The sequence below is a fragment of the Porites lutea genome, chromosome 5 (genome assembly GCF_958299795.1).
Source record: "Porites lutea chromosome 5, jaPorLute2.1, whole genome shotgun sequence".
NCBI lineage: Eukaryota > Metazoa > Cnidaria > Anthozoa > Scleractinia > Poritidae > Porites > Porites lutea.
The window spans coordinates 39,386,651-39,411,196 of NC_133205.1; the positions used below are offsets into that span (position 1 = coordinate 39,386,651).

General features: G+C 40.4%; 1 protein-coding gene across 1 annotated transcript; it reads right to left on the reverse strand.

Moving 5' to 3' along the window:
* Positions 1–12,792: 12,792 nt before the first annotated feature.
* On the reverse strand, positions 12,793–23,624 carry LOC140937432 (uncharacterized). The gene is made up of 3 exons (XM_073386987.1): positions 23,522–23,624; positions 19,801–20,829; positions 12,793–18,410 (listed from the first exon to the last, which is right to left on the reverse strand). Exons 2-3 carry the CDS (start codon positions 20,825–20,827, stop codon positions 13,375–13,377), a joined length of 6,063 nt encoding a protein of 2,020 aa, XP_073243088.1. The 5' UTR covers positions 20,828–20,829; positions 23,522–23,624; the 3' UTR covers positions 12,793–13,374.
* Between the last annotated feature and the right edge of the window lie 922 nt (positions 23,625–24,546).

Below are 24,546 nucleotides of genomic sequence, written 5' to 3' on the forward strand. Positions count from 1 at the left end.
TCGGGCTACTAAATACAAAAAATTTGTGGCGGGAAAATGTACTCGCACACACGAATCCTTGGCGCGGAAGTACACAAATCGAATATTAGAGTCACAAGATGGCACAACAAGTATAAAATATTAAACTGTATTGAAAGACACAACTTTTGTTTAAGCGATTTGCTTATCAATTCCAATCGTACTACATTACAGTCTCATAAAGTAGAGGAACGAACTTTTGGGACATCCTGTATTTACCTGCAAATCACTGACATCTTTCGCTTTAAAATTCGGGCCACTATTAGGCACTGATAGCTCCTGATTAGGCTTAGTGCAAACGGTGTAGTTAGGTGTAGTTTGGTTTAGTTGGTGCAGTTTGCTGTAGAATGGTGTGGTTGATGTAGTTTGGTGTACATGTACTTGCTGTAAAGTGCTGCAAATGGTCTAGTTTGGTCTACGGTTGGTGTAATTGGCGTATATTGGTATAATATGCTGCAGTTTGGTTTAGTTGGTGTACTTGGTTTTGTTGTAATTGGTGTACCGCAGTAGTTGGTGTAGTATGTGTACAGTACTTGGAGTAGTTTAATATACAGTATGTTGCCCAGTATCCGGACGGTACCAGTATCCGGACACTTAAAACAAAACGTCAATTTTTGAGGCGCCCTTTTCAGTTCTCGGTAGACGAAGTATTTCCAATGAAAGCTGAACATTACAGCTTTAAGATAAAAGTTTTGGCGATTTGAAAGCTTGCGAAACAGTAGAGGAAGACGCCGTTCTGTTCAGGAGAGTAAACTTTTCATGGCTAATATTTACGCTGTTTACTGCGCAGTAAAATTAGTGCTGCTCAGAAAAGGGCAGGGTAATGTGTGATATTTTCAAAGAAACTGTTTTATTTTTAAAGTGAAGATACTTAAGGAAGTCAGGTTTTCAGAAAGTCTATTAATTCTTCTTGAAATTCGATTTGTTTGGAATAACGGAGGCCAGAAACATTCACTAAGTTTTGATGTCATGTGCTCAGTATCCGGACAGTTTTTTCTTTGCTGCACAGAATCGATGAATTAGCCGTGTACAGTATTCGGATAAGATTTATTTCATATCAGCAACTATAATTAAGGCTTAGGATATACGATATAGCCGTAAAATGTAATTCGACTCAACTCCGTATGGAATTTTCATCACTCATTCGGAGGCGACTTGATTTCGTGAGCACGGCTTGTTTCGCGTAACTGCATTTTCTATATATAACTGAAAGCGTCTGAGTTGAACGTGGAATTCTCATACTTTCCCCAGCTGTGATTGCTAGAATGGGGTGGCAACGGTCTGAAAAATGTCACAAAGGGATTGAGAGATGTGAAAGAGGGAGAAATTAGTGCTAGAAAAGCAGGCTTATTGTGGGGACTGAGCATGAAGAAATCAACACTGCAGGTCAGACTAAATAGGAGAGTGACCTTTGACCGTGGGGTTGAGTTCCCTTCCCCAAGCTTTTTTTAAAATAAAATATGAAGGAAGAAAGTCGTTTGCAGATTGGCTAATTGAGCTTGCAAACTGCGGCTTCGGCATGTCCACGGATGCCTTCCTTAAATCAGTGAAAAAGTTCCTAGCGGCAAAGAAGTAAGAATTATATCATTTTTAAAACAGCCGCTCGCGTTCCCCACCATACCCCAGTCATTTGTTATGTTTTATTTCACGATGCGAGGTTATATTTTTGGAATCGATTGCCAGACTACTTTGCAAGTGCAAGAGAAGCTTATAAGTCGCTTGCCCGTCGAAATTTATGTACAGTTACGATGTTTTTGTTGTGTCCGAATACTGGGCCAGCTGTCCGGATACTGGGCAACATAGGAGCTCTGCAAAAATATTAATTTCGCGATGGAAACAAAGGCAAAAAAGTTTAACTGTCTTTCGTCATGTTAAGGACTAGATAGATTTTCTCTGGGCCAAATTTCAGAGCTCTTACGATTAACAAAGGGAAGTTATTGCAATCTTAAACTGAAGTGTCCGGATACTGGGCAACATACTGTAGTTGGTGCAGTTTGGTGTAGTTGCTGTAGTATGGTGTACCTGCAGTAGTTTGATTTAGCTGGTGTAGTTTGGCGTAGTTTGGTGTAGTTGGTGTTGTTAGTTTTAAAACGCTCTTTTGTTTATTTCTCTTATAATATTTTAGTTGCTTTGAGACAGCTTTACTTTTAGGCTAAAGAACGTGATTATATCAATCTCTCTAGAAACATTTTGTAGTTTTTTTTTACATTTATGACACGGTACAGTGCTTTCCGCGAGGAAACGCGTAAAGCGTAGGAACACATTTACGTAGTTAACGCCCTAATCATAATGGACGAATGATCTGTTATACAAGACGATCGACACTCATACCCTTGGAGTTGCTACCATAGAATATTTGCTGCTGCCAGATCGCTATATTGTGCTACTTTTGGTGCGAGTCGTCGACCAAGGTAAGTCTTTTCTCAGTTTGTTATAGTTATTTTGTACTGTAATTTGCGGAATCACCAAGTCTTTCATGAGGAGGAAATCGATTTGAGGAGAAATCTGCGATTGATCATTGTTACTATTGCCAAAGTATTTTATCGTGATTTATCTAGTTTAGTGCTTTTAAGATAAGTTCTGATCAAGAGGAATCGCTAGGACAATTTTTAGGATTGTTTTCGTGCTGAGAGTTGAATGTTATTGTCTCCGTCAATTAACTTAAGTGTCATTCGTCGGATTTTTCAGCAGTTACAGGGGTAGCTGGTGTAGTTTGGTGCAGTTTGGTGTGGTTAGTGTAGTTAGTGTAGTTGATGTACTCTGGTGTAGTTAGTGTAGTTTTGTGAGTGCAGTTTGGTGAAGTTGGTGTAGTTGATGTAGTTTGGTGTAGTGTGGTGTATTTAGTGCAGTTTGGTGCAGTTGGTGTAGTTGGTGTAGAATGTGATCTTCAAACTGGAAAGTACAACTTAAGAGCTTGAAAAAAATCTGAAAAAATTCAGGCTTTACCGAGAATCAAACCATGACTTGGCCCATTACTCCGTCAACTGAGTATAATCAAGCCAACTGGAAAGAGATTAGGCCAATTTTAAGTTCGTTAAATATATACCCGATCGATGGTGGAAGTGAAATGACTTGAAATATATGATCTGAAATACATCATATTTTGCAAGTCATGTTACTTGTTTAAAGCTATGGAGCAGGCAAAGCATTGTCATTGGCATTTGAAAACTAAAGTTCCGTTATTATAAAAAACAAGTGAAAAGGGGAGTCTGAGGTACCTGCATCCTTTGAACCCTTCTTTGAATAAGACCCCCTTTTTAGATGGAAAACAACAGCGTCATTTTGGCAAGGTGATTAAGCAGATAGCGGAAAATGGCCTTGCAACTGCAAATGTGAGAGTGCCAAAAGAATTTTGACGATCATTACAGTTTTTCACGAAATTAGCCAGTTTATATCAGTCTCCGAGCTTTTCATAGCCAAAATTAAGGCACCTATTAATGGTTTGCCCCAAGATGGGAGAGGGGGCAACCCACAGGAAATTTGACATTTTCAGGTTTTAAAATGTCAATTTTCCCACCCTTGGGTCCCTGTTATGAGACAAATTCCCACCCCTGGGGCGAACTAATAGGCACTCAGAACAATCAGCACTCAGCGTCTCCATGGAGTAATAACTTGGTGACAAATGATACCCACAAACTTTGTGCATTTCTAGCTAGATATCTAACGTGGTTGGCGATTTAACACTTTCCGTACTCCCGAAAGTACCTGTGAATTGTTTCACATCGTATTTACAACAATAAATAATGTGCAGTGCCGGAACATATCATCATCAAGAGGGGGTGATGTCTAAGGGCTGACGTTTGTTTTTGAGGTCTAGATTTTTATTTAACTGGACATTTGGAGTCTACTAGCAAATCTAAAACACAATTCCAGGACTATTTCATGTCTGCACATATGATTTTTTGATCTTTCGCTCCAACAAAAACTTGTGGTTGGGCGGCATCTAGCGAACTGAAGGATGTTAAAAACAACACTTTTGCTTAAAAAGGAACAAGACGCTAAGGAGCGTACACTTCGGCGTCGTGGTTCTGGAATTAATTGTAATTGCGGAGGAATAGTAAGAAATGATATATGGTAAGGTGTCAATTTGTGAAATAATGGGATTTGTCAGGATATTACGAAAAGAACAATATCCAAGAGGCCTACTAGCAAAAAACTCGCAAAATTTAATTGTCTCTGAGATATTCAAGCCCAGTTACTCTCTGATGACTCCATATAATCCCTCTAAATTTGACTTGGGTGTAAACGCTTAGACCCAAGTCAAATATGAGGTTACTGGTGGTGAGTAACAAGTCAAACAAAACAAACAGTGAAAAGAAGAATTCCTTATTTATTTTTTTTTTTAACAGGCTTCAAAAACAGCATAACAGTCTCATGTACTGATAACTCATGTACTGCGGTCAGAAGATGATTATTATACATGCCAACTCTCCCGGATTATCCGTGAGTCTCTCGGATACGGCACCGATCTCCCGCTCTACGGTACAGGTCACCATATCTCCCCGATAAAATCATCTTTTGAACTTTTCTGTGCCTAGGTTTGAATTTTAGCCTATTTTTAGCTCTAAACGTGAACTTATTCGCGGTACGGTTTCTGGGGCACGTATTTAGTCACTGACAAAGATTATTTGTGGTATGAAAAAGATGATTGCGATTTTGGATAGTATGTACCTCATGTAAGACTTCATTTAATGTCCTTAGTCATTCCCATTCGGGGGCTGGGTTAATTTTTCGGGGGGGGGGGGGGGGGGGGGGGGGTTGGGGTAGTTAAGAAAAGAGTCTCCAGATTTTAGATCTCCGGAGGTTGGCATCTCTGTGATTATGTCGAAGTCCCGGGGGGTACTCCCCTATAAAAGTGACGGGGGTGATCGTCGTACCTTTTAGGGGTTTAAATTTGTGGATTTAGGGTGCTAAAACCGAAAATGACTGCTACCAGAGTTGTCTCGGTACGATTTAGGACAATACTTTCAAAAAGTTCTTGGGAAGCAAGTGTTCAAAAGTTATGTTTTCTACTATTAAAATTCTCAGTGCTGGTTATAAAATTTGTTGTTGTTTAATTGGCACCTCTTAGGGGTGGAAATGAATTTGTGACACGCCCATACAACAAGGTACCTTTCACGGGTGTTGTCGAAATTTTCCGATGAGCACCCCCTTCCCCTTTATAGGAGAGTACCCCCCCCCCTCCGGGGTCGAAGTCTACCGTCTTATTAAGTTATTAGGGAGCTTAAGAAGCAGCGTTGTCGAGCGACGAACGTCAACAGGTAGTGGAATTTTTGCATTGTTGGGGAGTGGTTTGGTTGAAACTCTGGGGTAAATCCTCTTTATAAGAGAAAAGAAAGTTAGCAATACAAATTTGTTAGAGTCAAGGCATATATATAGAGAGAAGGCCTCACTTCCGGTTGACGTGCGTCGCTCAAAAACGTCTTTGATTAAGCTCCCTACGTAGGTTAGCCTGTCTTCGTAATCGTTGGGTACTTGCCTTGTTTTATGTTAGTTTATTGTATTTTTTGTATAGTAGTGTCTTTACTGTTATTTAGTCCATCTATAGATAAACCTTGTACTTGTAATATGTCTTCAGCTCCCCCCCCCCCCCCCCCCCCCCTCGCCTCGATTAGTTCATAAGCTATTTGCGGTTGGGAAAGTAATGTAATTAGTGATATATTTATCCAATTTTCAATAACATTTGTTGTTGTTGTTGTAAAGATATGTAAGGCATGGGTAAGGAGTCAATTACGTTAAGCATGGAATTGGCTAAAACTCAACGTTACGAGTTCGAATGTATTGAGGATAATTATTCACTGACTATCAGCACGCGGGCCAGGATGTCGGATAAACACAAGGAAGTGTAATACCAAAGGAACATAGTCTTTGCAGGGCTTTAAAACACAGCATCCGTCAACACAAACTTGACTTGAACGTAACGTAAACTCTCCCTTGAACTTCAGAAAACTTACGGCCTCCGCCAACTTGTAAACACAGAACTTGAAAATCGACCTTCGTCACAATTGACTAAAAAACAGCACTCCAGTTCTTGGGAAAAAAAACTTAGTTTGTCAAAACAACTCGCTTGGAACTTGAATAACGTTTCACATAAGGTTATAGAAAATACTTAACAGGCGAATAGTGGTACTCTTTCAACATATTTTATGATTTCAGTAACTGAATGATGCAAATCTGCTGACTTACGCTCAAATGTTGTTGTTTTGTTTTGACGAACCAAGTTTTTTTCCCAAGAACTGGAGTGCTGTGTTTAGTCTGAATTTGAATCAGTACTCCGCGATACAATTTCTAGCCTTCGTAAGGGACACTCAACCAATACAGTGCTAATGGGTATGCGCAACGATTTGCTAAGAGCGATGAAAAAAGGTGAGGTTACTGTTATGGTGCTGGCCGATTTCTCTAAAGCGTTCGACACAGTCAACTACAAGGTTGTTATAACTAAGTTATCAACGCTTGGTTTCTCGAAGCCGTTTCTGCGCTGGTTGAATAGCTACTTGAGCGACCGGTCACGTTTCGTACAGATCGATGATCGTACATCTGAATCAGTGAACGTAGGTTTCGGTGTGCCACAAGAGTCGGTCCTCGGCGCAATGTTATTTAATCTCTACGTTTCCGATCTGCAAGATCATCTCCCTTCCTCGATTGGTTCATTTCAATACGCTGACGATACTACAATATACTCCAGCTGTCCTGCTCCTGAGCTACAAAGATGTGCGCAAGAACTAAACTCCACACTAAACACTATGAGCTCCTGGTCTAATGACTCCCATCTAGCACTTAACTCGAAGAAGACAAAGACGATGTTGCTATCCACAAGCCAGATATCACTTGTATATAGTCTATATAAGAACCGACCAGCTATTAAAATCTCAGATAGTACATTAAAATATGTCGATGTAAGTAAGCTTCTTGGTGTCCATTTCCAGCATCATCTTAATTGGGATGAGCACGTGCAAGCAACGTGCAAGAGCTGTTACGGAACAATACAAATAATAAGAAAAGTTAAGAACTTTCAGAAGAATTTAAGGCTGGCTACGAAACAAACGGACCATCTCCACGCGCCCTCACGCAAAACGCTATAAATTCGAGAACAATTGACGAGTCCTCTCCAAATTGCCATCGGCTAATCTGCAGGTAACGTGGACTCCTGCTTTTTGCTCGCTGGCTCCACAAAACCGCAAATCGCAACTTCACAATAATCGCTCGCTCATGATCATCAACAAACACTGTTGACCTTTACGCTTCGATATGACCGCAAACTACCAGGTTTAATACGCGACGTAAATATTCAAGCTTAGCGGCGACCGCGTCCGCGCGACAATGCAGCGCTTGCTATGGGCGAGATGGTACTATTGCTTCTAGGTCAATCGACACTTAGCGAGGGTCCTCTGCGTTAGTTTTCGGCAGAAAACAAAAGGCGATCGCGCGACCGTCCGTAAGTTTTCAACAGGGCGGCCTTGGTTTTCAAGTGCGAATTCTTCCAACATTCGCTGTCACAGCTGCTGTCACATTGTTCGTCCAGCCGCTTGCATAGGTTCTTGACTCTACTAGACCTATTTGCTTAGATGAATTAACTAAACAGTTCTTTCCAGAATTACGTCTTACTCCACAATTTGTTGTCCAAACTGGTGAGGGAGGACGAGGATTTTCCGCCCAGGAAAAAGGCAAAATCTTGCCTCGGCTATGCAACTGAATAGAAGATACAGCGGAAGATATGGTAAAGTAAAATTTATGAGCGCGATATCTTTTTTTATTAATTACTATTATTTTCAAAACTCGGGGGCACCCAACGACGATTTCCCCCTAAATACATTGAAAACACATTTAAGGCTGTCCAGAGTACTTTCAAATGCATTCTAAGCGGCGTTAATGCTTAAATTTAGTCAGGAGGGCTAAAAGCGAAGCTCTTTATAATATTTATAGTTTGCTCATACTAAACATAAAATCGTGTAATGCTAAGCGGAGAAGGCAACGAGACAGGGGCACCCAACGACGGTTCCTCAAATACATTGAAAACACTTTTTAGCTATTCATAAAGTACTTTTAGCTCTATAGAAATGCATTCTAAGTGGCGCTATCAAATTTGTATCTCAGTGTTCGGTCATTCTAGGGGAACTTGAGTCTTTTCGAACTTACGAGGAAATCAGAATTGTTTTCCCGAAAATTTAGATACAATTTAACGTATTTTCAAGGAGATAATTTTTCAGATTGCTCCTTTCATCACATTTTTGAATCCAAAATTTTTAGGATTCCTTTTCACTCGCTGCGAAAAATAGCCTAACCCGGGGAGTGAAATGTGAAAAATTAATCTTCAGAAAATCGTAGGGAATTTATTAGCAAGATTAGATGAGCTTCGAAAATTGTACATGAATGGAATGGTCGTCGAAAAATTTTTAGCCAAGTGAAAGAAAATGCTTCTCCGAACAGATATTTTACAGAAAACAGTCTTTAGATGCCCTTGACCAGAACTGTGACAGAAAAACAACAATAGGTCTAATTGCAGCACACTTTCTTGTACATTTCCTTGTCGTTGATTTGCATGACTGCAACGTGAAGCGTCCAGAAAACTTCCTGGTTTTCACTTTTTATGGAGGAAATGTGGTACATGTTATTGTTCACTTTTTCCACTGCCACTCATTTTTGTTAGCTCCGCTATAAAATTCGTTTCTGTTCGGTGATCCTAGGGCAAATTGGATCTTTTTGAAAATTACGAGGGCTTCAATACAGTCAAACCTCTTTGATACGGACACCAAAGGGACAGAACCAAGTGTCCGCTTTACAGAGATGTCCGTATTATAGAGGTAGGGAACGTATGATTTTTGGCATTTCTGGGACCAAACGAACTGCCCGTAATAGAGAGGTGTCCGTAAGGAGAGGTTAGACTGTACTATTTTCCCGATTGATTGACCTAGAAGCAATAGTACCATCCCTCCCATAGCAAGTGTTGCATTGTTGCGCAGACGCGGTCACTAAGCTTGAATATTCACGTTGCGTACTACCACAGGGTCCAGAGGAGATGTGTTTGTCGTTAGAACATCAAAACCCGTCGAAAACCTCTGAAAAAATGGGTTATTTTGATCGCGTTACAGTTTCGTTAGACATTCCTTAGAACGCAAACCAAGAGACTAAGGGCTCGCAAGATCGGCTTACAGTATAGAAAGCTTGTCCTTTCTTTTACTCGGCACTTCGCGCCTCGGTCGCCCTTCGGGGGACGTGCCGTGCGCCAGCGAGATATGGCTTGCGGTAAATCGATCTGGGTCAGATAAGAAGCAAAGAAATCGTTTCCAGTAGATTTCTAAAGATCCCATTGGGCTACTTAATCGTGCTAAGCGACAGGTATAGACATTTTTCAAGGTGAGACTTAAAATAAGTAATTCATTTATTCACACGAAACTCCTCTGGACATGTCCTTTTTACATCTTATATGAACAGTACCCTGTGCTTAAACCTGGTAGTTTGCCGTCATATCGAAGCGTAAAGGTCAACAGTGTTTGTTGATGAGCAAGCGATTATTGTGCAGTTGCGGTGGGTTTTGTGGAGCCAGAGAGCGAGAAGCAGGAGCACACGTTACCTGCAGATTAGCCGATGGCAATTTGGAGCGGATTCGTCGATTATTCTCGAATTTATCATTTATAGCGCTTCGCGTGAAGGCGCGTGGAGATGGTCCGTTTGTTTTGTTACCTACAATTGCAAAACTCACCAAAATGCCACTTTAACCGGCCAGGAAAGACAAGGATACGTCCAGTTAAAGGTATCCTAGCTTTGTTTTGTTATATTTTGACTTTTGGACTATTTTAGTTCATGGGAGTTTCGAAGGCTCATCGTATTTTGTCCATGTGAATATTAATATATTCATTTCACACATACTACGTCTGGGCTACCTGTGATCACACACTTTCGCGCGGTCATCTTGAAACGCAGACCCCGGGGGGGGGGGGGGGGAAACTGCCATATATGGGCTATATAGGTATGTGCCGCTGTGAAGGGTATGGTTTTCAAGCAGTTTACTCTAGGATAGGCATATAAATCAGAGCGTTTGGGTCTAGAATAGGGTATCATTTTTCAGGAAACTGATCAGTTGGTTGAACATTTTATCTAGACTAGTTACACAGCTACTCTAGGATAGGGGGGATTTGGGGAGTTTACTCTAGTATAGGGTAGCAAAATTCAGCTGAACTAGCTCTGGTAAAGGTTAAGGGTTCCAGGCTCCCAGCGGCACATCCCCACCCAGAAATTCCTAAAGTGCCCCCCCCCCCCCCCCCCCGGGCGCAGACCATGCAGACTGCAGACTGCAGACTGTAGACTGTGCAGACCGTGCAGACCGTGCAGACTGAGTGTTGTTTTTTTACTTGTACCTTAATTTTCTAGTAAAATTTTTACTATCGTTCCTGCTTCCTCTCATTATGTGCACTGTACATCACCATCATATGTGCACTGATGTGTACCTGCAAGGGTCATGGGTCTGGGTAGGAAATAAGAAAATCACGGGCTCATGTTTACCGGCAGTTGTAAAAGCAGTTTCGAGTGCTTTCAGCTGCGCCGCTTTCACACAGGAGCAAGCATGATGGAGGAAGGTAAGCTGTTTCTTTCTATAACTGTATTATATCGGGGGCACCCAACAGGAAATTTTGAGAAAAAGACCTAAAAACAACAACAAAGCGTGAATAAAGTTTTCTGAGACTATTTTAAGCATTTTGGGAGATTGATGGAAAAAAATTAACTGTTCCTTACTCCCAGCAAGACTGATGGAAGAGTTCCCAACCAGCAAACTTACAACCTCCAACCCGACTTACTGGGAAGTTTCATAGGGCACAATTCAGATCTTGAGTGGTAAGTAACCCATACAAGTAACCCGTAGCAGCTATTCTAGACTTCAAATCCCCTCTCACACCCTGAATTATCTTTTTCCCAGCAACACTTTCCTTCCAAGGACTATTATTTCTTCCACATCTCCCAGCCAGCAAAAATGTGCCTGAAGAACAGATATTTTGAGGAACAGATCCATTGGGTGCCCCTGTTATATTCCCACGATTATTTATTTTTTTAGTAGAAGAACCTTTTTCAGCTTAAGTGACTAAAACCCTTATCGGCTTGCTACAATGGCTACGAGAGAGACATTTCCTCAATTTCCTTGATTATTGATGATCGTCTTTGGTTTCACTCTGTAATTAAAACCGGTGCTGCCGTCATTTCTTCAAATCTTACAGAAAGGGACGGGGGAGGAGAAGGAAAATCGTTAGCTTACGAGCGTGGTTCTGTGCGTGGTTAGAGATTTTGCATCATAATTAACTGCGTTGTATCCACATGCACAGGAAACGTACTCCGGATGAGTATGAAGAAGCATTTGTTTGACGTATAAGTCGAACAAATAAAGAAATATCTTTTTAAAAAAACAGGACTATTTCAATTTACAAACTTTCTAGAACGGGGTATAAAAAATTGGCCAATTTCTAGAACGGGGTATCAATTTTAGGGGAATTTTTTTTAGAACGGGGTGTCAATTTGGAGTCCCGGGGGGCACATACCCGCCCAAAAAATACCCAAGTGCCCCCCCCCCCCCCCCCCCCCCCCCCGAGGAACAACCCTATTCAATGAGAGCAAAATTGCAGGTGAACTTTGACCCACCTAATTCATTTGACTCCTAAGAGCCTGTTCCCGAGGCCAAAGACTTAGTGGTCACCTTAGAAAAGCGAACAATATCGTATCTTTCTGTCTCAGCCCGAATCAGGGTGATTGATCCGTTTAGCCGAATGAAACGAGAATATAATACGATATTGGACGATGCAGACTCTGCGAATCGTAATAACTTTGTCCCATCTCAGAGCTTTACATGATGCTCTCCGGGAAACTTTTCTCAAGGTGATCAATATATAAAACTAAACTGTTAAACGGCACCGAAACCAGCTTTAGGCGCCCGCTGATTTCAAACTGATAACTGTCACTTGTGTTAAAGAAGGAATTGTAGGTAGGAAAAAAAAAAGAGGGAGGGAAGGGGGGGTAAGATAGTAATTCTGTCTACATCCACTTCTACACAAATCCCTAACCACAAGACAAGCCAAAAAAAACGACATAAGCAAACAACACAGTAAACAAGCTATTAAACACGGGAAGTTGAGAAAAATTACAAAATGTTTCCTAACCCGGTTTTCATAACTCCAGGTAGAAATATAGGTATGTTGTTATACTTGTATATTTAACAAAGACTGAAGAAGTAGCATAGGATTCGAAAGATTAAGCCTGGTTTTCCCTAGAGCATAAGCGTAAGCATAAGGACATACGGACGCGCAGAATGACATATTTAACTCAATTCTTGATAACAGCTCTCCTCAACCCGATGATAAACAAGATGGCAGACGAAGTGTCCACCATATTGCTTTTGATGTGTTCTCATGAGGTCTGGGTCAAAGTAACCTGTGATTGGTCCATGGCCTTGTCCTTATGCTTGTGCTTAAATCGACCCCGTTTTCACCAGTCAAAGCTACGACATAAGCATAAGCACAATTACAAGCACAAGAAAAACGAACTTGTCCGTTTTTCTTGTGCTTATGCTTATGCTTAGTGTCGACCCAGTTTTCACTTGCTTACACACGTGCTTGTGCTTATGCGCTAGTGAAAACCAGGCTTAACTGCGTTCTCCTCATGTCGAAGGAACAAAAGCTGTATTTTTCTTATTCTTCTTGTGGTTCTTAGAATAATTACCTCTATTTCGAAGAATAATTGTTAACCATCTTTTTCAAAAGGGAAATTTTTATTTCCATAGTGTGAACCCACTGGTTTTAAAGCCTGCATCTCAAAATACAAATTTTCTACTCTTAACATGTTGCAAAAAGTGTCTCGAATAAGTTCTTTCCTGAGCGGATCAAAGGAGAGACTAAAATATTGAACTTGTCATCGTTTTCTTAGTCAAAAATCAAATATATAAAGATGTATTAATAATTATTTACATTGATAAATCGAGTAAACATTCACTACAGCATGCTATAACTAGTTTGCTCTTTTAACAGGTAAGGCCATGTTTAGCTTTTTGTCGTAATATAAAGATAAAAAATTACATTTTTAAAATACCTTTTATTCGGTCTTCGAGAAAAATACATTGAGGAACAACTTTTGTCAATTATATTTGTGAAATTAACCAGTATAATGTATATTGTGCAGCTTTGTGACGCGAAAATTAAGGCAATCATTGAAAAAAGTCGGATTCGCCTTTGTTCTGTAAGACGAACTCTGAATAACGCAGTCTTCGGAGGTTTTCTGAACCTAATTTTTTTAGAAAAAATCATTTAGCAGAACAGAAAGTTGGCACGATCTTACTAAATGATTTCCAAGGAATGTGTTTCCCTTATATAAAAGGAATGCCTACCCAAAGTTGCCTCTGGTGAACGCTTCGCGCCACATTGGAGGCTTTATAAATCGGAGTACCTTCAGATGATTGAACTCTTCGGATGGCGGGTTTGAAGCTAGCTTTAGGATAAGCTTTCGCAAGTCTTCAGATGGTTGAAGGAAAATCTTTTTCATCCTTTCTGACAAAAAATCAGAAACGCTTGGTACTGTTGAAGACTCGTGCACAGCCTGCTGCCAATAGTTGATGTTACGGACTTGGAAACTAAGCAGTGCGTACTTGAATGCTATTGACTGCCAGTCACAGTTCAACGTTGTATCGTAACTTTGCATCGCATTGTTCATCTTCACTAAAAAGCGAGGTAGTTTACCATCAAAGGCCATAGACAGTTTCACGTCATCTGAGCTTTCTTTGGCTAAATCAAAGCTTTCTTTGTAATAACGATAGAACTTGTGAACTACAGTTTCCAAGTCTTGCTTATGGAACTGCTTATTGAACTGAGAACACATGTCTATCCGAACGGATTGATCTTGTTCCTCTTCCTCTTTTTTTGGAACATCTCTGCAAGGCATTTCTGCATGTGGTCTGGTGACTGTAAACAAAAGTTCTTTCATTCTACTTATTTCTTTGTCCAGAAAAGCCACAAAAGAGTTTCGAACGGAAAAAAAATGGAACCTTTGGGGTAGCTGTCGACCAAGAACAAGCACCACAAATAAAAAATGGGGTAATTTTGTTTTTATGTCAGTTGGACATTCGTCTAGAAAGCTGGAACATTTATCTGCCTTCTTTTTATAATCATTATGCACTTTATCGACTTCGTCTGATGTTCTAAAAAGGTCGACGTTATCGCCGCTTCTATACTTATGACATTCATCGCCGCCGCAGTTCTCCCGAAGGGCCAAGATTTCATCGTCGGCTAGCTCAAGAAACAACGAACTTGGGTTCACTCCGAAAAAGACGTTAAAGATCAGAAAATATTCCGCTTCCGAGGTAGGATATTGAAGCGTTCCGCCGAAGCTCCTAATTACGTCAATGACTTTGCACCAGGGACTGTGCCTTTCACAAGATTCACCACCAATGAATTTGGCCAAGTACATTGGAGTAATCCCATCTTTGTTTGGACAGTTGACATCAATGCCTTGTACTCCATCAGTGGACAACAATTGTGCAACAAACTGCCACATTCCACGGGAAGCCGCAATGTGGTACAAAGTAAGATCCAAGCTATTTTCATTACAGCCCACATTAAAAGTCCCGTTTTGGAGAATGTGATTTAAAATTGCTGAGGCTGAGAATGAGGCAATTTCCACTTCGAGAGCTGTAAGTAAGCTGGGTTGGTCAAGATTGAGGAAGGGTCTATATTTCACAGCATATGATACTGAAATCCATAATGAAGACAGCCCGTCTACATTTTCTATAGAATGATTTGCTCCCCATGAGAGAAATTTCTGAATAGCAACCAAATTTGCTCCTTGGGCTGCTCTGTGCAAGGCGTTAAAACCCTCTGCATCAAAGCACTCATCGATAACTTTAGTTCCGTTAGGATGTGATAAAATTGCTCTAGTCAAAGGTCCGTCCCCAACCCGTACTGTCTTCACGCTACCATTATTGATTCGTTCCTCATATGTATCGAGGAAGTAGTCAAAAATTGCATCTTCTGTTTGCAAGTATTTCTGCCAACTCTCGCTCCCAATTAAGTACTCGTAAACATAGTGAAGGTAATGTAATTTATGGTAGGAAACTAGGTGGAAAGTGGACATATCAAACGGACGTCCACACCTGATATCGACTTCTACGTTATGTTTAACTAAGACTTTTGACATGTGCCGACCACCAGTATGTAAATAAGTTAGTAGGGGACTTAATCCCAGCCAGTTCTGACAGTTAACATCTACCCCTGCTTGCAAAATAATGTTGACGGTATAAACAAGATTGAGCCTTACGAAATCCACCAACAGTGAACAGTTTAACTTTGTAAACGCAGATGTAAGTGTTTTAGCCACGAATTTCGTTATAAAGCTTGGAATTATGCCCGATTCATATGGTTTGTGTAAAGCAGGAACTCTAATTTTAACCATTTCCCCAATGGTGACATCGTAAGCAAAAGTAAAAGGAGTTAACGAAATTACTATTGAGGTTTCCCCGGCTTTGCTGCTCCCCGTTAGCAGAAGGGAAATATTGGTCTTTTCTTCTAAATGCTCAAGAGCGGTTAGATTTTTCTTATCTTCAATCGATAAAAAGTTTGCTTTTCTTGTTCTCAGCGTCGTAGCATAGCATATGATAAATTTAATAAAAGCTTGTAACCATGGATACTCTTTACCTAACTTGGTCAAGGTCTCTTGCTTGGACGTGCCAATTGGATTCTCTATCCAACCTTTTGGTTCGCTGACATACAAATCGACTAAGTATTCAAGTCCCACGTCTTCTACGTCTTTTACAACATAGTGTAACGGTGTCATACCTTCAATATCCGCAGTTAATGGATCACAACCAAAGTCGAGAAGAGGCCAGAAAACATGCTTTGCGAAGCACGCCGCTGCGCTGTGAAGAGGTGTAGAACCATTTGCGCTCGTAGCGTTAACGTCTGCTCCGCTTTTCACAAGAAGGAATACAAGAGCAGTCATACCACTACAGGAGGCGACATGAAGAGGGGTGGAGCCATTGCAGTCACCCGCATTGACATCCGCTTTGTTCCTTAAAAGCAGCTCGGCTACACTATAGTAACCATAAATGGCCGCGATGTGTAAAGGAAAAAATCCACAAGAACAAAGATTTTGAGCCAGTTTTCCAGTTAAAAACGGTTTAAATTCCATTGATGATGATACTACGAGATCGCATGGAACATTGGCATTTGCCCCTGATTGTAACAGCAATTTCAATGCGTTATAGTTGTTTAAATAAGTTGCCTCGTGTTGTGCGCGTCTACCTGCAGAATTTGTACAGTTTATAGCACTTTCGTCCAAATCTCTAAGTAGTACTTTAATAACTGAGAGGTGTCCTCTCCTGACTGCTGCATGAAGTGCAGTCTCACGCAGATAAAGATGACGATTATCATACAAGTATATTTCTGGGGCTTCTGATTCCTTGTTCTCTTGACTTGAATATATAAACGCTGGAGAATTAGGGATGCAACTGTCTTTTACTCCTTCCCTCAATAAAAACTGGACAACATCTCTGTGCCCACCAGCAGCGGAGTGGTGTAGTGCGATGCCATCTAAAATGCCACCAGCTTCCTTGAGTATCTTAACGGTCTCGAGATGTCCATTAGCTGCTGCTAATTGTATGGCGGTATTGTTAGTCCCTGTTCTTGCCGAAATATTCACTTTGTGCTGAATAAGAAATTTGACAACGTTGATATTTCCCTCTTGAGATGCAGTGTGCAATAACGAATACTGGCATTTCTTTCGTTTACATTCACTGACGGGATCATAGGAATGCGACGCAATTTCAACGTCAATGTGAGTGCTAGCCGTTTGGTTTAAGTTGGCCCCTCTTTCGAACAGGGCCATTAGATTATCAACATGACCCGTAGCTGCCGCTAGGAAGGAAGGCGAAATCTGTTCGTTATCGATGCAATCAACGTCAGAGAAGTGCTGCACCAGTAGTTTGGTCACATCTGCACTGAGCAAGCTTGAACTATAGTGAAGTGCAGTTGTTTTTGTCAGAGGGTCGGTCGTGTTAACATATTGCGAAGGAAGGGACAGAAATTGTCGGACTAGAAATTTAGCAAAACCCCCTTTGACGACGTGGCTGGCAAGGTGAAACGCTTCCTCAGGGTTAAGCGGTAAACGAGTTTTCTCAGCACGCATAAGGTAGTACTTTGCAAGAAGGTTGTGGCCGTTTTCTTTCTTGACATAGTATATCTTTCCCTGATTGCTTTCATTGGTAAGCCACTCGGATAGAGAGGAATGGTGAATTCTAATCGGGCCATCTCCAGATCCATGCCACAAGAACAAAGACATTTGGTCAAGTTTTGGTAGTAAATCGTATACCAAATCAAATGTTGGTTGATCAAGTATTAGCAACGAATGCAAATCATAGACCGTGAGCGGGGTATAAGCTGCAACCAAGACTTCAAAAATTTTTCTCAAAGGCTGAAACGAAGCTGGTGTTCGAAACTTAGTTTCAAAGTACAGCTGATAAGAACTTTCGAGGGTCTTGGGAAATGTCTCCCAACTAACGCTCTCTGTTGATGCAAGCCACAAATCAAGCACAACCTTTACATACAGGAAGTTTCCCTGACCTTTTTCAGCCAGCTTAGAAACAACTATCTGTGAAGGTGAGTCATTGTCGGTAATTCCAAGAGCCGTTGTTATCCTGCGTATGATAGGTTCTCTCAGTGAAAAAACCTTAAGAGACAAATAATTGTCAATGTCCTGAACATTTCTCTTATCGTCAGATCTTAGCTCTACTCTTTTAAGCTTGTGTAGGTTTGTAGTGATACTGCTTACATTACGCGAACTAATGATTAGTTTCATCCACTTTGGAAGGCGTCCAGCTTTCAGTTTCAAAATGTTTAAAATATCTCCTTTGTCATCTGAGCATTCATCCAAAGCATCAATGATGAGGTACCAAGGGCTACCTGGCTGTAGACTGAGTTTTTTTAGCGGACTAAGAATGCCCTGGTCCAAGCACCACTCTGGATCTTTGGGACATTCAATGTAGAGCACTCTACGGACAAACGAGTTTGTCAGAATATGCTCTCGGTATTCTTTGATTTTCCAAGCGACCATATTTGCAAGATTTCGGACAAACTTGGTTCCATCCTGCGTTGCTCTGTCATAATGCATGCAAAAATGATAACCAAGGATTCTGTTGTGAATAGTAGGACTGGATTTTGCAGAACAGAGTAAGTTGCTTAAAAAAGCAGATTTTCCTGTTCCTGGATTTCCTGTTATCAACACACCCCGCGTATTAATATCCTCTAAGACAAGTTCAAGTTCGTGGTAGAGCCACTGACGACCAATAAAGTCTGTTTTAGATGAATTGATGAATTCAATGAAGTCAAAATATTTTAGCTCCAATGGATCGTCATACACTTGGATGGAACAGCCTAATGAAAGTTAAAAACAGAAATCATGCTTAAGCAAAAAAATAATCAGACATAAGGAACTACCACATACATCTTCAACTAGTACAAAATATGGGGTGTTTTCTTAATGTTGCATTAAAACGGGCTTTTGCTGATGAGCAATTGTGTTGTGGGTGAGTATTGATCCTGTTTTTTTTTTCAGTCCCATGTAAGGGAATCCAGGACAGTGTTGGATTCTGGATTCCACGCTGTGGATTCCCGGTTTTAGTTCTGGATTCCAGTACTCAAGGGGTTTAAGGCCTGGGTTAAAGGCGTGTTCTGAAAATATGAATGACTGGAAATATCTCTCGCTAGGAGACCTAGAACAAAATGAATTTTTCCCCAAAAGTAAATCTTGAGGTTTTCTTCTGCCTTAACGTTTAATTAACGTCACGTGACATGTCACGCGACCAAAAATTGAAAATGAAGGAAATTAGCGAAGTGGTGGCGAATTTACTTTGTTTGAATAAACAAATAGGCCTTTCTGAAAGAGGATAAACATACCTACCTTTCTACGTTTGGAATGAATGTACGCGAGGTTTAAAATCAAAGTTTTGAGTAATTTGAGATTAAATTTGGGCATTTAAAATGATGTTTTCCCTCATAATTTTTCATTGAAGCCCAATGGACGGTCATTCCAAACATGAAGTGTTATTGGTCGATTTCTTTTCTTAAACCGGCCACCAATTAGTCAATAATTTACAATTTATACCAAAATGGTCACGTGACGTATCGCGCGACTTATTAACACAATATTTATACCTTTAAAATGTTGAGGACAATGAGTTCTTTATGTGGGCCAAATTTCAATTCAGCGCCATCGTCTATTTCGAAGTTATAGTCAATAATTCATTTTCCACAGGTAAACCCCTTAGTCCCAGGCCTTAAACTACTTGAGTATTTGTCATTTATTTGGATTCAGGATTCCAATCGTTAGTGGGACTCCGGATTCCTTGAGCTGTACTCCGGATTCCAAAGCCAAGGATTCCGGATTCCATAAGTAAAATTTTCCCGGATTCCGGAATCCGCATTTCCCTACATGGGGCGAAGTCTCTACTATTACATCGTTTAGTGATAACACATTCTACTAGTCATTGGAGTATCCCATAAAATTGATATCCAATCTATCCATAAATAAGCGCCATATGTACTGAAATACCCTGCGGTGGACAAGTATTGTAGGTGTTAGTATTTTTTTTGTCTCGTCCTGTGTCGATAAGTTAAAAGCCATTTGCGGGATCAAGACATACGGTATAAATTGTAGAAGACGGTCGAAGCGTCGCGATCAATATCTAAGTGAACATCATGAGACAAACCAAAAACGCAACTCTGACTGCTGCTGCTGTTTTTGCCATGTTCACGTTCTACTTACCGTCTCTGTTGAAAGAATCATCCAAAACAGTGTATAAATGACAAAGAAACAATAGCATCAACAGTGAAGCCAGGTCTCGTTTTCTCATGCCCTTGATGTTTCCTGCCAAATTTCCAAAAACAAGGGCAATAAAACTACCCATTTCATCCAATAGGAACTTCTTTGTGTACTTGTCCTGATTTACGTCGGTCAAAGTAGGCTGCGCCGCTAGAGCGCTCTTTAGCATTTCCTGTTGCTCTTTGAGATGTTCTTGCTCTTCTTTATTTTTTTGAGATTCTTCCTCCAAATTGATTAATTTCATGTTAATAGCTGAGATTTCCTTTCCAATCACTTCTTGGTAATCAGCCCAAACTCGGGCCTCCATACTGTGTAGGTCTGAAATACCTTTCAGGTTACCAATTTCTTTGAGAGCTTTCTGAACATCGCGGTCGTGAGCCCAGCTGGGATCTTTAAGCAGATCTTCAATAGCGTCAAAGGCAACTTTTTTGTCCGCATCATTCAGTTCTAGTGTAGGAACATGTACCCACTTAGTGTTCCTGATTTCACGTACATCCTTAATCAAGTGCTGAGGAATGGTAAAGTGACTACAGAAGTACATGAGGTTTAGGATACCTGTAATGTCCATGTCTTCTGCATTCTGTATCACCACATGTCCTCCTAAATCAGACAGAAAGAGCTTAGCTATTTCCCAGGGTCCAAGGATAGGATCCAGCCACTTTGAAGGATCACTTTGCTTCCAGTTTGGTTTGTTGGTATGGTGGTGACCCAGAAGAACAAAAGCCCATGCACATGTTCCCATGTCATGGTACTGATTTGGCCTTCTTCTTGGGACAAATACGCACGTACAGGGTCGAGACCCAGCAAGCCTTGTGTTCAAATTCTGATAGAAATTCGCCATCTCTCGGTTAATAAAAGGACGTAAGCCATGACAAAGTTCGGTTGTCAGAGCATGTCCAAGAGCGATCCAGTTTCTGTACTCTGGTTTAACGAGTTGTCCCACTGTTCCTGAAGCGCTAGAGGATGACATTTCTGCAACGGTTTAAAAACACAAAATTAAACACTTTCATCAACGTGGTAAATCCATTAAGAGAAAATAAACAAGTATGGATCGCAGAGTATGACGAAATGACATAGCTGATCCGGACTCAGCTCATGGACCCACATTCCCGAGTATTTTAGACTGCGAAATGTCTCTCTCTTGCCTTAAAATTTGTGGAATGAAGGTTAAAAGCGAATGCGATATAAGCTTTTGTTTCATGCCCTAAATTTTAGGGCAAAAAAGAGGTTGCTCACGGTGTACAAGAATTGTCCATGGTTCTTACCTTATCCATCCAGAAACATAGGAGTAATTCATTTGATAACTTCGGAACATTGCTGAGGAATAGACCTCGTGCCAGAAGGTATCTCTCTTTCAAGAGAGTTTTGAAGTGAGTTTTCAAGAGAAAGAGTTTTGTTCACGAGTTGGGAAGAATCGCAAACGAACGAGTCTGACAAGTTAGCGCAGCGAACGAGTCAGTCTGCGATTTTTCACAACAAGTGAATAAAAATCGTATAAGCGAACCAACGGTGGAGTTATTTGTTTATTTTATAAGTGCTGAGGAGTTTCTTTCAAACAATAATGTCAAAAGCGATTAGACGATGAAATGGGTTTATTCACTCAAAGGCTTAATAACTTAATACTCTTAATAACCAACCGGCACTGACCAAATTTGGAAGTTTCTCATATTATACCTTCATCGACGTCAGTCACTCAGAAGTCAATAATTTCAAATTGCAAATTATCCACGATTGACGTCAAGCAAGATTGCGGCGTGCAACTTAGCTGCTTTGGTATGAGTGGAGATTAAAAAAAACAATGGGTGATTCCGTGTTTTGATCGGAAGGTAATTATAGATATAACACCTTGCTTTCTCGATCTGCATAATTCTATACATATCACAGGAAAACCGACTTCAACAATAAATATATTTGTCATTTATTATTCATTTAAAACATTTCCAATTTCTTAGCTTTTCTTAGTATCTTTAACTCCACATACATGTGAACATGCTTCAAAACAAGACTTTTTCCGCAGATATCCATCGAAGGCAGTTAACATTCTTCAAGTAATATTTTTTAGTATTCCTCCTATCAATTTTAGCGCAAGTCTAGCGCGATTTTCGCCGTAAATGTAAAACGCCGTTCGGTTGTTTACTAGTCAGATTGTTTACTGTACTAAGGGCTGTAAAGAGGAGAAGCAAACAGTGCTGTCAATTAAAAGTAAGGGTTGGCTTACACACTACTATTTGTCGGTCCGATTTTGTAAATGAAACATTTGGCGATGGCAAAAAAAAGCCTGATTTTTCATTTTGACCTTCCCTTTGGTCACAAAGATTAACCCCATAAATCGTAATTTGTAAATTTCCCGTTAAAAAACCGGCCTTTATAATATATTAAGGAGCTGACCAATTATCGTTTGAAAGAGGTGGAGGTGGAGGATTGGGAGATTTACGGCCTGTTTACATGGAGTGGGGGACCCCGGTCTAGTTGGGTTGGTTTCTTTTGTTTTCACGTTCTGGGGAACACAAAACAAAAGAAACCTACCCCACTAGACCGGGGTCCCCCACTCCATGTAAACAGGGTCTTAGTTTAAGCAAGAATTTTCTTCCAAGCCAATACTGTTAAGGGCCGACCATTTAACTTTTGAGGGGGTGGGGGGGAGGGGTGGTTGATTTTGAAAAAAAATTCCTACAAGCGCTTGTCGGAAGAAAAAAATTGCATGCAGCTTATAAAATGGTTGCAGTTTCACTGATATTTTGTAAAGCTCTCTGAATGATGCCGATAGCTTTGTAACATTTTTTTTTCTAAAACCACCAGCCATCTCCCAAAAGTTGGTCCATTCGTAAAGTTTCGAATTTCTTTGCAATGGCTTAAAGATTATTGTTTGAAATTAATTATAATTATTTTTAAGGGAGCCGCGCATAGAAGCTTGGGCAAATCTTTATATTACGTCATTCAGTGCAAAGCTAAGGTCTTGTCGGAAGTGCATATTTCATGCCCGGCTGAACAGCATAATTATTTATTTCACTGGCAAGTAGAATGTGACTATTATCAGATGAAGGTTCGAACGTATAAATGATCAAACATCAACAAAATTTCTTTGCACTTTGGAAAAAGTGGTGAGTCAGACCTCAACCCTCTTTCATTTGACGCTCGGTAGACATTCAAACAGCTAACCCCTACGTAGTCAAACAGCAGTCAAACACTATATTTAGCTTCATAGTGCTCCTGCAGGAGCTTAACAAAATAAAGATTCTAACTTGCTTGAATACTGAGCGCAAGGATTTAAGAATAGTGGTCTATAGACTGATGCAGTCTACCTGTGTCAGAATAGGCCTAGAGACATGCATGAAATAAGCATCATTAAATGCTTCGTCATTTCAGGTCAAACCCTGGCGTCGACCGTCTGTTATGACGCATACTGATTTCTTGTTTGCTCAGCTAGGTCCACTTGGCAGGATCACCACAAAAAAAAATAGTGGTCTTGACCACAGAAGGAAAATAACCGAAACTTGAGCGAGCTGTTTGTCGTTTCAAGACCTTTGTTTACTAAATAGGTACCTTTTGAAACTTTACTACGTGGAGCTTTTTCATACTAAGTTTAAACTCAAAATAAGCTCTTTAAAAGTCGCAGTCGCACTTCGTACGTATTTGGCAATGGCGAGAACTAAATTCAGCTTACCTTTATCTCCAGGACTACTAACTGTCGCTGAGGCTTTCGCACAAGTTCCTCACTTGCTTAATTAGATGACTTACTACAGCCATACAGCAACTTTATAGCGCACAATTTATTCGAGCGCCAAAACGAGGTTGGTTTCTTGGAAAAATGACGTCATCTGTCTAAAATACAAAGAAACGAAGAAGTGGAGAAAAAAGTGTCCGGAAATTTCCTTATTTTGCTGTACTGTCTCGTTATCGGACGGATTTGAAGTAAGTTTTGGCTATTTTTTCACTTTAATGACTTAAATGCTTAAGACAGCGAGTATATTAAACCAGTTGAGTTCTCTAGCAGAAAGACCGGTAGGGACAGATCCTCTATTTATTAATATTCCTGATTCGATCGGAGATGGACGATCGACGATTCGATAGCGATCTTTAAATACTTTGTTTATTGGGACGTGCTTTTCCTTACAAAGTAATTAGTTTTTAAGAAAATGTATGATCTTTTATCACAGCTCATGTGTCGACTTTTCTTCGTTTTTCTTTCCGGTGAAAGGAAGTGTAAAATGCGTAATTGTTTTTCAATATATAGCCTTGTATTTATCTATGAAATTTTGTGCAAAACGTTCGTACTTAGAAGTATCGGTTGAAGAATTGAAAGTCTTAGAAGAGTGCAAGGCTTGGCACTGAGTTTAAGTGCGCTAACACTGCAATCGCCTAATTTCAACTGACCCGGTTCCTAGAAACTTTTTCCGCCCGAATGCACTTACTCAGGTACAAGTTTGCAAGTTTGTCGTCGCTCACGAAGGTTTTATATGTAGAAGTATACTAATGGCCCGGAAGGGGTGTAAGCTTAAGTTAGATTAAGAAGATATATACACAGGAAGGTACAAAAGTAGGACCGGATCAACTCGGATCGCCAGTTTGGGTCGGACCAACTCGAATCGACTCAGACCAACTTGGATCGAATAAAAAAATAAAGATAATATAATATAAGATTGGACTCGAATCAACTCGGATCTATAAAAAAAATTAAATTAAATTGGC